Source organism: Parus major, chromosome 11 (genome assembly GCF_001522545.3).
Source record: "Parus major isolate Abel chromosome 11, Parus_major1.1, whole genome shotgun sequence".
Taxonomy (NCBI): domain Eukaryota; kingdom Metazoa; phylum Chordata; class Aves; order Passeriformes; family Paridae; genus Parus; species Parus major.
The window spans coordinates 4,665,977-4,681,806 of NC_031780.1; the positions used below are offsets into that span (position 1 = coordinate 4,665,977).

The 15,830-nt window shown below is 41.1% G+C and overlaps 1 protein-coding gene across 1 annotated transcript; it reads right to left on the reverse strand.

Annotated features, from left to right (window-relative positions):
* Positions 1-779: 779 nt before the first annotated feature.
* Positions 780-8,820, reverse strand: PPP1R3E (protein phosphatase 1 regulatory subunit 3E). The gene has a single exon (XM_015640055.3). The coding sequence runs from the start codon at positions 8,443-8,445 to the stop codon at positions 7,486-7,488; it is 960 nt and encodes a 319-aa protein (XP_015495541.1). The 5' UTR covers positions 8,446-8,820; the 3' UTR covers positions 780-7,485.
* Positions 8,821-15,830: the final 7,010 nt, after the last annotated feature.

A 15,830-nucleotide genomic window follows, 5' to 3' on the forward strand; every position in this document is an offset into this window, starting at 1 on the left:
TTAAGTCATTAAACATTGCCTCTGGAAAAAAAAAAAAAAAGACATCATTTTGATGAGAGATGAGGGCTAATATTAATTACTGCACCCTTCCAAAGAAACACATGCAAAACAAAAAAATTAGTATTAATGAGACAGCTAGGCAGATGTTTCTGAATGAGGATAGAAAAATAATTTACACCAATTACATGAGAACAAAACACAGAACATTTTTTCTCCTTGTGGCTATATGGCTTTTATCTGTATTATAAAAAAGGCTTAAAATGTATTAAAGAAAAGCTGAAAACTGTTCTTGGCATTGCAAGAGAAGATGTTGAGTACACTAAATGACTGAACAGCAGCACATTGTAACAATTCAAGAAACAAATATTTTGAAGTAGGCAATGAACAGAGAAAGAATATTTGGAAGAGTGTTTGGGATCATTTAGCTGATAGTGGGACAGCCTCAGCTCTGCAGTTTTTGCAGCCCTTCCCCAAGCACAGGATGCTAAAATGGTGCTATTGAAACAAGACAATAAAAACCACAAGCCACATACATTTACATCCCATCCCATCCCCCAGCAGAACTCCTCCTGCAGCTTCCACAGAGAACACTCAATGGAGACACCCTCAGGACAGGCTGGCTGGAAATGTGCCCCAAATATCAGGTATTTGTCTCAGATTTGCATGTGCATCCCAAAATGCACCGTGGAAGTTTTGGAACATCTTTGCTTCAGATCCTCAACACAAAACACATCATGGTTTGTTGGTTTAAGAAAAAAAAGTCTATAGTTACCACATGCTCATGATTTGTCTCAATCTTTAATGGCAACTAGAGTCTACAGGTTTATAAATATCTCTTTTTCATAATTGTGACAAGCAGTGACTAGATGCAGTTTTGGTGGAAAATTTTCTGAAATACTGTAAGGCTAGGTAAATTACAAGGCATTATTAGAAAATGTTGATTTTGACTTTTGGTGGTATTATATTAACTTTTACAAACATTAGAAACAAACATTATTTGGTGAAATATAAACATTGCAGAAGACACTACAACCAATAGTACTACATCTCCTAGTCAAGTACAGAGTTAAGTAACAATTTTTTTTCAGAATGACGTCACAGTAAATCAAAGAAACAGTAATAAAAACCTGCATGTTGAAGAACACCCTCTTCAACACACAGAACCTCTATTTGTGTAACACTACAAGGGAGGAGTTGGGTTTGTTCAAACCTCTCCAAGAACAGCAATTCTGTCACAGCAATTTTCCTGCACTGCAACCTGGGTTTGTGTCCAGACCTTGGCAGGTTTTGCACCCTGAGTGCCACTCCATGAAGGAGGCACAGGAGGTACACAAACATTTTTTACACCACAGTTCAGAAATTTGACACACAAGTAATGCCAGACAATTTTAGTTTGACTACTTTTGATCAGCTTTAAAAACACACTTATTAACTCTTTGTATTTAGAAGTGTAGCACGATTTGGCTTTTTGTTTTAAGATACAGAAATACAAAAATTTTAAAACTCAAGACAGTAAAACAACTTTTGTCCTAGAAAGTGATAAGTGTAACGTGTGATACTTGATTATGCAATGCTATGAAATATTGTCTTGTTATAGTTATTCAGAGGAGTTTCTTATGATTTAGTGAAGTCAGGTTGGACAAAAAAGAGCCTAAATTTGTAACACCATTTAAGACACACAGTTTTCTTAATGACCCTTTAAACAGAATATTCTATACATAACACACTGATACATGAGCTACACCAATCAAGTTAATCCCTATAAAAACAGGTGCACCATAGAATTGCATAGAAAGAAATCCCTGGCATTAACAGCTTGCACTGGAGACTAGGACTTTCTCCCTGCCTTTCTAGATCAAAGCAAGTATGTTTTTTTAAAAGCACATCTCACACTTGACATTATTCTTAGCTATATTCTTTGGAATCACTAGTGCATATGTAATTTCAAGCAGTTTTTATACTTCATGCTATTGTTTAATATCTAAAAAATGAAAATTGCAAGGAAAAAAATTCCCTGCCTTTCACTCCAAAAATCTAATGTAAAATAATATTCATATATAGCATAAAAATAAAATCAAATCTTTCCTCAACAAAAGAGGCCTCAAGCAAAAGCCAGAGTGATTAATGAAGAGGATATTCACATGAGATGGGGAAACCCAGAGTCAAAAATCCTTTCTGTGAGGGTATTTTAAAACAGTATTTGTAAGTTGGATAAAGAAAACCCCCAAGCAATAGCCAATGGTTTTATAGCTCAGTATCCACTTTGCTCATGGAAGACCTACATTCAAGCCCAAGCAGTTGTAAGGAAATAAATCTTATCTCCTCCTTATTTTAGGGCAATTCTCTCCTATCAGCTGAACCTGAGAAAACTTCACTGAAACAGGTGTGTTTCCCTGAACATGTTTAATTTTGAAATACACCGCTGTCTTCTATTTTAAACAAAATACTGATCAGCTCTACATAAGGCCAGTGGGCTTTGTTTTACAGCAATATTGACTATATTTACTTCTTGCCTTGAACTATTTTTGTTGGAAAATCCTTAATTTCAGTGCTCAAAAATATTTCCATTCCATTAAGTAATTCTTCCATTTACTCCAAGCATGTGCACGTGGAGTATCTACAGGAAACAGAATTACTGAGGATTTGCCAAAAAGCCATGCAGAATAGCTGGAAAGTAAAACTAATTTACTTCAGTTATTCTTTGCACTGAGCACTTTTGTTTCATGATATAAACCCTGCAGATTAAATCCATCAAAAAATTCTAACAATATGCATTATGCAGCATCAGATAAGCAACAATAAAAGTTGAAAAGGCCAGGTCTCCATGAACAGATTTCATAGAAAACTAGAACTTCTGGCTTCAGATAGAATATATATTTAGAATATTTGTGCAAGAGGTGAATATGTACAACAAATATGTTCTGTTATATTAACTATAGCCACAATTGGTTTCTTTTTTACTTAACTACATAGAGGTGTACCACGAAAACATATTTCTCACTGACATTTCTTTCACTGTAATATTGGAAAATATTATCAAATCATTCTGGCTGCTATAGATACAGTATTTCTGGCACAGCTAAAAATGTCAGGAATTAAGATTATTATATTTTTGTAAAAATTTCATTTTAATGACAAGTTCATTATTGGACTTGTGGTGGGAGAGCTAAGGAACACGTGAGCTTTATTTCTAGGAAATGCTGAAAGGCACATAAAAATTTTAATATATGTTCAAAAAATCAAATTCTGAGTATTTCTGCAGGTAACTTTACATTAAAATTAGCAGCTGCTTGCCTGTTGGCATTATGGAAAATCATTTCATGTATCTGTAAAGGGATGACGCTCATGCATGAACAGACATTTGTTCATTCAAGTGATATATTTGCCCCTCACATCTGCTGAAACAACTGAGTGTGCACTTACTCTGTTGTTTACTGAGATACTGAGGCATACACATTCACATCAAAAAGTTACTTGCAAATGGTAAAAGGAGAAAAAAATTAATTTACCTGAAATTCTGTACATTTAGTGAAAATAAGTACACCACCTTCAGTTACTGATTTTATGCTAATAAATAATACGTTTTTCTAGCTGAAATTCCATTTATGATTACTTAATAGTTCTCATTTGTTTTAGGATTTCTAATAATTAGGGTAAATCTCCAAAATATTGCCACAGAAGACATAGAATCACATGCAAAAACCCTACCAGTTCCAGTGTGAAGCAGCAAACATCCATGTCTATCAGAATTACAGTACAACTCGACTCGCTGTATACATGAGCATTATAGTGCACATAAAATAACATGGCACATTTAATAAAGCTACAACTTTGCACCATAAATGACAGACACATTTTTACACCTGCAGAGACATAAGCAATGAATAATTCACTTACAAGTGAAGTACATGACCTAAGGATTATTGCCTTGCCTAAACCATTCTGGTATCACTTGGAAAGGGAGGTGGCATGGATCTCATTCATACATATAAAACCATTTTTTCCAGAAATAGATTGGCTTGAAATTTTTTGAATATTTAAATTTGCTTGTGAAAGTTTTTTCTTGAACAATATTTTTTAGAAATACAATTTAAAATCATGTTTTGCTCAAGCTCACAATAATTAGTATCCTGCCAACTTGAAAATGACCCCCTTCAACGCAGGTTTTTCTCCTCAAAGTCATTGTTTATGCATTATATAAATATTGTTTGACATTTCTATTTCATCTCCACTTATCACAATGCTTCTAGCAACTATTAGATGGCATAGATGGGTTCAGATTGAAATCTAATGGATTGAAAATTACACGAATGCTGCCAGTGGAAAAATTCTCCCAGCCACTAAACAGAACACATTTGGAAATGTGAATAAACTTTTCTTGGAAATAAATTCAGGTGACAGAAGTGCAAATGTGTAAATGAAGTTGTGCAGCTTTGGCATACACTACTGATAATTTCTATGAAAACAGCTCAGTCTCCTCCCACAGACTTCATCAACAGCATTCTCTGGTCAAAGCTGGCTGCATGCAGCCTTCCCTTTCCAGCATTACAATGGAGCTGTCTCTAAACCTTCTACAGGACCATGTCTTTCACTGCACTGGCACATGTCTCATCAATAATCTCTGATAAAGTCCATAAAGTTACTCACAAAATTTAGGTTGAGGTCAGGATTAACTGCTTGAGAGCTCAGGAGACTGCTTTGCAAAACACTCTCCTGGTACGCTATGACTTCAGAAGGTTGAATATTCAGATTTGTGTTTGGCAAAGCTGGCCATAAATAAAAGAACAATAATATCTGAACAGTATTATAAAGCCATAGCCCAATTCTGCCTCTAAAATTCCAACCAAGAACCTAAAGTTCACCTAAATCATGATCACCAATAAAGCGAAATACAACAACCTCTGTGTGCACTTGATGCAGGTATATCCACTTAGGTAATCCAAATTGCGAGTGTTTAAGCCACAGGTGCTAGAAGGAGATTTAAAAACTTTTTTAGAGACTTACAGAGAATTTTTAGAGACCTACATATGTTGCATAAATCAAACAACAATGAAAACTGCGTAAATCAAGCAACAATGAAAACTGCCAATCACTGGAAAATATTTTGGAGTTCTAGAATTGCTCAGTGTTAAAAATGGTTTTTAGCATTGCCCATGTTTTTTAAAGCCATTGAAACAATAAACAGGAAATCCTGTTAAAACTTCATAAGCAAAGTTGCAGCATCAGTTGATCTAAAATGCATAGAAACTACTTTTTTCTCCAAGCATTTTCATTAGTCCACATAACTGCTCTTGGTTCACTCTCTCAGTTAAAAAGGCCAAGCTTTGGAAAGCTACAACACATAAATAAATGATGGTTTGCTATATTTCTACCAGATTTCAAAGTGCTTTCAAATGGAGACAAGTCCTTTTCCTTTTCTCCAGTATTAAGGCTCTTATAACATGTAAAGTTCAACTAAAAGACACTTGGGCTTGCTTTAACAAATACACCACTTAATATGTTTTAATCACAAACATTTTAAGACCCTAGTTGTGCAATTCTAGCTTTATAAATGTGTTCTAATAACTCACAGGATGACTGTATTATAAGGTGGGGACCTTAATACACTAAAATGTGAAATACTCAGTAGATGCTGATAGTGTATTTCTGTAAGTTTTGTTTCATTAAAAGCACAGGGATTAGAACACTGTTCTTTAGAAATTAAAACAACTTTTCTTTAGAAATTAAAACCAAACTGCTTTACTGCCAAAAGCAGTCTTGCTATTACTTCCCTTAAATCAGAACCAGTAATCTACAGAAATGAAATTAAATACTCTTTTCCCATTGAGTTTCCAGACCTCTTTTTTCCCCCAGAATTTATAAGTTTAATTATTCTGACTGAATCAGACCCTCAGGAGACAAAACTGCTCTCAATTCTCACCAGAGTCAAAAGGTTCTGTGAGAACTCATTACTCCAGACATTACTCAAGCTGCTTGGGATACTTAACCCTTTCAAGAAACACAAAAATGCAGTTAAAAAAAAATTGCATTTCATCGTGAAACAACCTACAGAAAATCCAAAACCTAAAGGCCTCATCTTACAGCTCTTCACAACCAGAAAATCACACTGACATGGTTTTACCATGCTCAGAAGTCATAGTCACAGGGGCCCCTCTCCAGCAAACACATACATGCCTCAGCCCTGGAAAATTAGCACCCAGATTTGGCACCAGCACAACCTGTATTCAGCTGAACTCCTGAAAAAACATGTTTAAAAAGGAAAATGCTTGGTTTACTGCTAATATAATTTAAAACATACCTTTGAAGGCAGAGGTCAGTATGCTGTGTAATTTTGATTGATATACTTTTACCTGGCAAGGTAGAAATTTCTTACATTTGTCTAATTAAAATTCACCTGTTTTGTGAAATCCATCACTTACCGAAATTATTATGAAGAATTTGGAGCAGGAAATTCAGAAAGCAGGTTCCTACACTGATACTGTTTAATTAAACTGTAAACTGGAATAAAAATGAAGGTGTTGCTCATGATGCAGACTGGAATTACAGATTCAACTCTTGCCTCTCGTTTCTTTGGTGCAGTTCCACAGCTTTCCTGCTGACCTGAACACAAGCAGCTTTGTGGGACCCATCCTACTGAAACAAACACCAGACCCTGACAAACTTTTCCATCACCGTACCACATGAATTCTAAACCAAAACACTTTATTTTAAAAATCTGTCAGCGAGTTGTGTTTCAAATGGGATGTGATGATGTTTTTGTTTCTTTCTTACTGTGATGAAATACCCGAAACAGGGTTCAAAAGTAAAAAAAAAACAAACAAACAAAAAACCAAAAAAATAAAAAAACCTTTGATTTAAGTAGAACACTTTCACTGCATAATGAAGCACAGCTATGCCTTGGGGCATCCGTACTTTTGTCTTTTTGGGTTCAAAACTAATGAATGGGTGAAGGGCCCTTAGCCTGCTCTATCAGGCCCTTGACCCCGCGGGATAATTAACACGAGTGGGTCAGAGAGGCGCTGAGGGGGATCCAGCCCTCGCCGGGCTTTGCTTGAGCAGGATTAGGCAAACAGGACGGAGCGGTGCCCTGTGGCAGTGCCCTCCGTGTAACCTGCTGAGGTGGCAGCAGCTCAGCCTGACCTCCGGGGCCGGGAGGATGTGCTCTCACCTGCAGGTCCCGCTCCTGACCGGCAGATCCCGCACATTCCCGGCCCCTGACCCCGGAGCCCGGCCGGCAGCCGCTGCTTTGGTGGAATCCACAGTGCTCGGGACACTGAGGGGAAACCCAGGCCTCCCTGCCCACCCCCCGTGAGCGCCCGGGATGAGAGCCGGGGTTCCCCCCGGCCCCGCTAGTGACACAGAAAACACAAATTACCCCTCTGTAAACAAAACTCGGGAAAACTCCTCCGGGCGGCTGGCGGGGAGGGTTCCGAGCCCCCCGGGAGGGGCCCGCCCGACCCTGCGCGGGCTCCGCGCTGCCCCGTTTCAGATGAAGTGGATCCAGGCAGAGCTGTCGGGGTCCTGCGGGGGCCCTGCGGCGGGCGGGAAGCGCTGCCGGCCCCGCAGCCTGTAGTTCTTGCCCTCATTGTTGTCCCAGTACTCGGAGCCGGCGACGCGGTAGCGGACGGCGAACTCCAGCGTGGTCTCGGCGGCGGCGGCGGCTGCGCCCAGGGGCAGCAGGAAGGCGAAGCGATCGGTGATGCCGTCGGCCGGCCCGGGCGGCTGGTACGTGGCGGCAGCCTCGGAGCAGCTGGCCCAGCCATTGAGCGTGTAGCGGACCGACACGACCTTCTCGTAGGCGAGGTTGAGGACGCGCACGGCCCCGCGCAGCCCCGCCGGCTCTGCCCGCACCCACTCCAGCCTCACCTTGTGCTGCCGCACCCGCTCCGTGAAGCCGGGGCTGGCGCCGGGCTGCGGCGGGAACAGCGGCTCCAGCAGCGGCGGCGGTGGCCCGAACAGCACCGGCTCCAGGTCGCCCAGCGCCGGCGGCTTCCTGGTCTTGAGGAGGTCGGCGGGGCGCGGCGTCGGCGGCGCGGGCAGCGGCACCCGCGGCAGGTCGGCCTCGCAGAAGAGGTGCACGGAGGTGAGCTCCAGCCCCAGCGAGTCGGCGAACCGCACGGTCTTGCGGCGCGACGGGCTCTGCTGCAGCGCGGGGCGCAGGCTGCGGTCGCCGGGCGTGGGCAGCGACTTGGCGCGGCGGCGCTGCGTGGGGCTGGGGGGCACGGCGGGCAGCGTGGGCTCCCGGCCGCGGCTCGGCGGCGGCTTCTCGCCCGCCGCTTCCCGCACCACGGGCGTGGGCGCGGCGTCGCCGTCGGGGCTGCAGCCCGCCCTGCACTGCTCGGCCAGGCTGCCATAGAGGCAGGCGCTGCAGCTGAAGTTGCGCGGCAGGTAGAGCCGGGGCGGCGGCCCGGGCACCGAGCTGTGCAGCGAGCCCGCCTTATCCATGGGCTGCCGGCGGGAGCGGCGGCGGTGCCGGCGTCTGGCGCGGCACTCGGGGCTCCTCCTGTCGGACCGCGGCGTGCGGATGGCGAGGCGGTTTTAGCGCCCGGTCCGCGGGCTCAGTCTCTCGCCCGGACCCGGCGGGATGCCCTCGGCGCTGTCCAGGTCGCGGCCGGCCCCGGGGGATGCCGGCGGGTTCATGTGTGCGGGGGCGGTGGCGGGACCGCGGGGCTCCGGCTGTTGCCGCTGGTGACGCGCCGCGGTCAGGCAGCGACACACGCCCCGAGCCATCCTTCCTTCCCCATGGCTCCCACCCGCCCAGGGCCTCGCCACGGCCCCTAACTACACCCTGCAGCTCCCCCTCCCCGCTGCCCCCAGTACCGCGGCTACGCCGTCCCTCTCCTCCTCCTCCTCCTCCGCCTCCTCCTCTCCTCGCTCTGTTCTGGGTCTTTCCTCGAGGATCTCATCCAAAAAGAGGAGGCGGCAGGGATTCCCCAGTGGAAGCATTAAAATTCATAGCGGCGCTCTTGTTCGCCCGATCCCGTTACAGAAATAGCTGCGAGAGGAAGAGGCAAAGCCGGACTCGGGAAGATTACACGGGCCGGTAAGAAAGAGCTGGCTTGCAAGCTGGATCTCACAGTGTACATTAAAGGAAGAAATCCAGCTGATCTGCTGTAATGCGTTTACAGTACATCTGCCGAATAAAATACACCTGCCGCAGTCCTGCCACGCGTGTCCATCGGGGGGGAGAAAGGAGCTTCGGCCCAAACACGAGGGGATAATTGTGTGAAACACAAACCGCGCTGCCTTTTGTCAGAAGAGCATTTGGAAATTGCTAAGCAATATTCAAACAAATTACAGTTTAATGACAGACTCTGGTGTAGCCAGTTCAAGGAGCTAAACCACCACTTTAGTAAGCCGCTTCATTCCAGACTTTCCGTAATCTGGGACTCATTTTTAATTAGTAAATGGCATTAAAAACAATGATCCTACCATCCTGCCTGAGCCTGAACTGTGCTGACATGTGATTCTGATTTAGCTTCTGAGCAGGAGCTTTTTACACCTCTAGCATTTTATCTGCAGCACTTGGTGTTCCTTTGACAGTCTAGGCAGTGGAAATGCGGCTGATAAGATTAAGAATAGGACAAGTAAACCCGATAAGGACTAAGAGTAAAGAAAAGTAAAATAAATAAAAGCCATCAGGGAAAAGTTACCTGCTGTTTCATATTAGAAAAATCAGCTTTATTTCCTTTACTAATGAGTATGAAAATAATTCCTAGATTATTGGTGCTGGCTTCCAAACCTTTTAAATGACAGATGATTCCTAAGTAGAGAAAATTATGCCCATCGGTATTAAATTAGACACCATTATGTTTCATTGTGCCACTGTCTCACATTTGTAGCTTGATTACAGGTTTTGAAAAATCAAATAGTAACAACATAAATAAGTACATCTGAATTAATTAGCCCAGAATCTTTAAATCATCTCACTTGTCCTTTAATGCACACCATGGGAAAGATTTTTTTTAGGTCTCTCTCTTGCATCTCCCTCACAGAAATGAGTATTTAAGTAAAACAACATGAACTCATGTCTGGTTTTCATCTACTCAAGGTTAATATGGGGGAGAACAAGAACAGACTCAAATAATTGTTCAAACAGGTTTTAAGGCTACATCCTTTTGGATTTTTTTCCCCCCCCATAATTTCTCTCTGTCATAATGAACATTTTCTAATGAACTAACACTTGGTTTTGCTGATGTTCATTTTATTTTAAATCAAGTAGAGAGAATTTTGGTTTTTACATCAATATGCAAAGTCTTTGCATTTTAAAACCACTGTGAAACTATCAGCACTAATAAGCTAAATTGGTTTAAACCAAATTACACATTCAGTCAGGTCTGGATATTTTTGTGGTATGCCTAGGAACACAACTTTGGAGTCACTTTGCTTCTTCTGTACTTTACACAATTGGGGTACCTTTGTAAAGTTTCACTTCCCTTCTTCTGGTAATGTTAGTTGCCCAACTTCTTACCATAAACCTGTGTAATACTACTGCTTTTTGACTTTTTCAGGTCTCCTCTTTCCTTCCACAACCATATTTCATGGAACCAAAACCCACAACTTCCTTCTCTGGTGATTGCAGGTGAGGTAGTTCATGTAACTGAGTTGAAAATACAGATTCCTCCAAAGCAGTGAGGAAAGAAATAGCATAAAACCTGAGAAATTTCAGTGAAAAGGAAGAAAAAAACCCCACAAATCAACACAGTAAGCTTTGGGCCAGCCAGGGTAAGGCAGCATGAGGTACAGGGGCACTTCAGCCTTATGTCAAGCACTGTCACTGTGTAACCACCAGAATTCTCACAATGGTATTTCTCACTTTCTTCTCTCAATCTGAACCTTCCCATTCATGAATCCAAGGATGCTGCTGCTTACTTTTTACTCTTGCTCACTTGCCAAGTGTGCTGTGGGAACTCTTACCCACGCCTTTCACTTCTAAGAGTGTCCTTACTAGCAGGCTGGTCTGCCCCCTCTGATGAATTTTAAGACAGATGCAGTAAATGAAAGTCTTGAGCACTGAAATTTAACAAATATACACGCAGACGTTCCCTCAAATAGCCTGCAGCCTTGTGCATCCTTCTGTGGTGTGGAAACTGATTTGAGTTAAAGATGGGAAGCATCAGGCACCACTTGTAAAAGGAAATGTAAAAAGAAATTTTGGGTTTGCCTACTATAAATATTTGTACACAGCAAATGCTGAAATCCTTAGAAGCAAGTAAGCACTACCACACACAGAAACCATGGTTTAATGTATGCAGTAGTAGGCAGCCATCCACCACCCCCTCGATCTTAATTTAGTTCACAAAATTCTGAACACTGAAGTTTCAAAGCCTAATCTGTCTCTGCTTTTACAGTGCAATAGTGAGGACATTTTTCAAGACTCTTTTCTAAATAATACTGTCAAAACCAAGTTGATACAGAAATCATTAGCACTGCTCTAGCTACCCCCTTTAAAGAAATACCTATTATCATTGTGCTGGAAAGTAGTATTTTTATAACAAGATAATTTTGATGGTGCCAGCACTAATGGAGACAGCATCCTGCAAATTCCAGAGCTATGCAGGTTTGCTGTTATAGGGAAAGAGGAGCAGAAGGTCTTACATTGCAATTATTGTTGACAGTCTTAGGAAATGGTGCTCAGGCATTGTTTTCATTCCTCCAGATTCCTCTCCCTCTGCAGATTTAAATAGCATGGTCACAGGATAAAGGTTTGTCCTAATTAACATTGTCCTAATAACATTTTGTTGACCTGTCTCTGCATCTGCCAGCTGACATCAAAAATTTTAAAGGCAGCCTCTTTGCCTATGTGAGCTGAGTGCCCCTGTCATTCCTGCCATGCCAAAGAGCATTTTAAAATCTATCTGATGCTTGAGAATTTCCAGCTAAATGAACAGAGACATTTGCTCCCTTTTTGTTAAAAGATTCACAAAGAAAAAGACAGAACTGTAGCAGAAAGTGAATGGAGAGCTTTCTTCTGCTGCTTTTATTGATTGTCTTGAGTCCAGGTAATCTAGGAGAAAGCAAACACCGGCGCTGGGGAGCATTAGGCAGGACTACGATGGAACCATTAATAGGGCAGAGTGTCTGAGTGCTGGGGCTTATCCAAAGTGCCCACTGTCACATGTCCACTTTAACTTTCCAGAACAGGTTTATATTTAGCAATGAGAATTGCAGGCAGATAAAATGGATGTAAAGGCGAAGTGCACTATGGTTACAGCAGCTTTGGAGATGAAGTTGTGACTCAGTACATGCACTGTAAAGGTCAACTTCTACTCCCATTTGTGCAGCTTCTCTGAAGCTGATGAACTATGTAGGTGTTACATGACAATATCACCCGAGTTTAATAATCTTATGTGACTACATGAATATGACAATGGTATTTGAACTGTCTGTAAGCCTTGCATGATACAGTTGTTCTGCATACTTCTACTTTAAAAATACCTTCCTACACTGATGATTAACTCAGATTTTATTTATTTCCCCAAGAAAATATCTTAGTCACATCGCAAGAAGTGCCAGATTAGAATTAGACAGTGTGCTTGAGGTATATATCTACATGTAAAAAATTAGGTACTCTGTAAAAGGACAATGGTTTTGATTTCTCCATCAAATATTATCTTTACCAACCAGGTTATGCAGTCTTTATCTATTAAGGTGAAAATTCTTTGATTCATGGAGTTGTATCAAGGATATTTGATGTCAAACAATGATCAGTGAAAAATTCCAACAGGCTGAAAGCTCTGCTGAACAAGAGATGTGACACCTGGAAAGGATGTTTTGTGCTTGGGTATTAGTTTCTAGGACAGGTTTTGTTTTGCTGTTGCTTTTAAGTACTGGGATCCAAATGAAGACATGGCATTAACAAGAAAATAGAATTTTAAGAGTTTACCCATGTCAATGACCTTGTGAATATGCCTTAGAGTATGATGATGCTCACACATAATTTTATTAATTAAGCATTAACTATCTGTTGACTCTTGAGTGGCTTAAGACTTTTGGAGAGAGCAAAAAATAAAGCTAAAAAAAAGGCCCAGTTAAGACAATGAAAAAAAAAATACCCTAACATATACATCACATTTATGGAGAAAATGATAAAGAGCATTTATCATTATATATAGCATTTTTCTTATATAAATAATTCTGTGCTTTTTAGAAGGATTGAATTTTCTTAACAAGGATTAAGTAACAGCAAGCAGGTCTGGGATTCTTTCAGTCCTAGAACTTTTAACACAGCTCTTCATGGAAGTATCTGAAAAAAAAATGCACTTGAAGATGTCCCCAAATCCCATCTTCTGGTAAGAGTCCTTGTGACTCAGTGTTCATGCCATGCTATAAAATAACCACAGGGCTTTCTATCAACTGCAAATGGTCCCAGTAGCATTAGCTCACAACTTTATACACCCAAAAATAAGCTTGTCGCAGATTTTTTTCCCACAGTTAGGTCTAATAGACCATTTTCTTCCCTTCTTTGTACCTTTCCCCCCATGGTAAAATATTTTCTAATCTGTTTTCCATAGTTAGATATAAAATGAAACCTCTACAAAACCAGCATCCTTCACAAATAGCCTCAGAATAAAGAAATTAATATGTATTTCAGTTGCATTTTCCATTAAACAGAAAATGCAAACATATACATATATATACATGTATGTGAAACTAGAAACATTTTTCAAAATCCAGAAGATCACTTCTTCCATTCAGACAACTGAAAATAATGATGCTTCCTGTGAGAAAGCTGAAAAATGAATGCATTACAAATTAAAAGTAAAGCCAAAGATGTTTGGCTTTAATTTTAAGTTGCAACCATTGCAGACGATAAGTTTTTTAGGACTAAAAAAAAACTTATTAAAAAAAAAAACTTATTAAAAAAAAATTAAAACTTATTAAAAAAAAAAAAAAAAAAGGTCACAGGGAAAACCATAATCATTATTTCCTTGTTTTCCAGCGTTTCATTCCAGGTAAGAGTTTTGCTGTGTTTTTTGAAACTGTCAAATCAGACAGATTAGACAGAGGTTTTACAATAACCTGACACAAGAACATAGACCACACTCAGATTATTCTACAAGACCTGCAGCAGAGTGCCAAAAAAAGCTGCTGACTAAAGGCCTAGAACATAAAGAAACATACACAACACTTTAGACATCACAAGCTTAATTGAGTTATGTGCCTTTGAATACACCAGGTTCTTCCAGCAGAGGAAACAACAGCTTCTTGTTTTTGTGTTAAGTTCTCTCAAGAACACCACCATTCCTGTTCAAGGAAAGGAAATAAAGTTACAGGCTGAATCAGCCAGAAGTGCTTCCTGCATTCAAGGTGCCAAAACAAAACAAGTGAATTGTTTACAACAATGTAAAAATGTAATGATGGAACACCTGAAAGTTAAATCAACATTTTTCTCCTATTGTTTTAGGTCCAAACATCCCAAGGACTGATTCATTGTCAAATTCTGGAGCCAGAGAGAAAATCAGCCTCTAATTGCATTATTCTGATGGAAAACAACCAGCTTGCCAGCATGCAATTTCTTCAAGTGACGGAAATTCAGGAACTAAACCAAATCAGTCAGGAACACTTTCACTGCCAGCAAAATTCTCAGCAACAGCAGGCAAGAAAGTAATTTGAAAATACAGTAGTTGAAAATACACAGGGCTTCCCTATCTCTGAACAGTCACTTTCTTCTCATGTTCTTAATCAAGAGTTAGTTTTTCCTGCCTTTCGGACCATCTACCATTTGTAAAGCTTCCAGAGCTGCAGTCTGTCAAAATACCTGACTTTTGCCCACAAGTCAAATCTGTTCTGAATGATGAAAAGCCTGAAGTAACAGCTTCATCTAAAGCACAACCATCCCTATGATGGGAACATGGCTGTTACTCCTAGAAGGATCTTACACATCTGACTGTTCCATGCTTTTAAATGCTCTGAACAGGAACTTAGTTTCTAGATATTTTTGCCATCCTTCCCTCCATAAATACCTCAATTTCCCCTCTGGAAATACCTGAATGCTGCTGTCTGCAAATGCTTACCTTGGACTGTTATTGGGCTGAACATAGCAGCTTCCTGCTGTCCTCCAGGGAATGCTTCATTCAGGACTACAGCTGAGGGAACAGTGCAGATGAACCTTCAGTCATGAGGCTTCTGCTCATTCACCTCCTCCAAATCACACACATGACTTAGAGGTAACAACAGAAATCAGCATTTTATATCCTCCAATTAACAGAAAATGGTGGGATCATCACTAAGAATGGGAACTGCAGGAAGTAAAAGGACAGAGTATGACACACACTCAAATCAAGCCACTCTAGGGTTTGGGGGTTTTTTAATATTTACAGAAGGAAAAAATATTTTCTTAGTTATATAAAATACATTACAAAATAATAAGGTGTTAGAGAGAATAGGATACTTTGAAAACCAACCATCATAACACAGCAGAATTTCTACTTGGTGTTATGACACCAGAGATCTTAAAAGCTACAGGAGGGGTGGATGGTAAGGTTGAGGAAGAAAGCAAAGAAACCTTGTCCTGAGAGTTTGTTGTAGAGGTGAGGCATCTGTCACAGAGCTGAAACTGCAGAGGTTTTCATTCCACTGCACACACAAGGTAAAAATTATATCTTGCACGTGATGACGAGAGGTTTGAGACAGAGAACCTTTCTGCACCTCCAGAGATCAAGAACTGACGTTGTAAGGTACATTTTGAAAGCTTTTGAGTTCACAGAGATTTTGTAAATTAAAATGAATAAGTTCAGGAGCAATGGGTGGTACTTGCCAATAGTCATTGAATCCCCTACCCAGGCCTTTGCAGGCAGAGATCATGGCCATTAAAACAGAAGGCAAAA

Bases quoted from the DNA above. Each gene is read 5' to 3' on its own strand.
- PPP1R3E (XM_015640055.3), bottom strand. From the start codon at position 8,445: ATGGATAAGGCGGGCTCGCTGCACAGCTCGGTGCCCGGGCCGCCGCCC.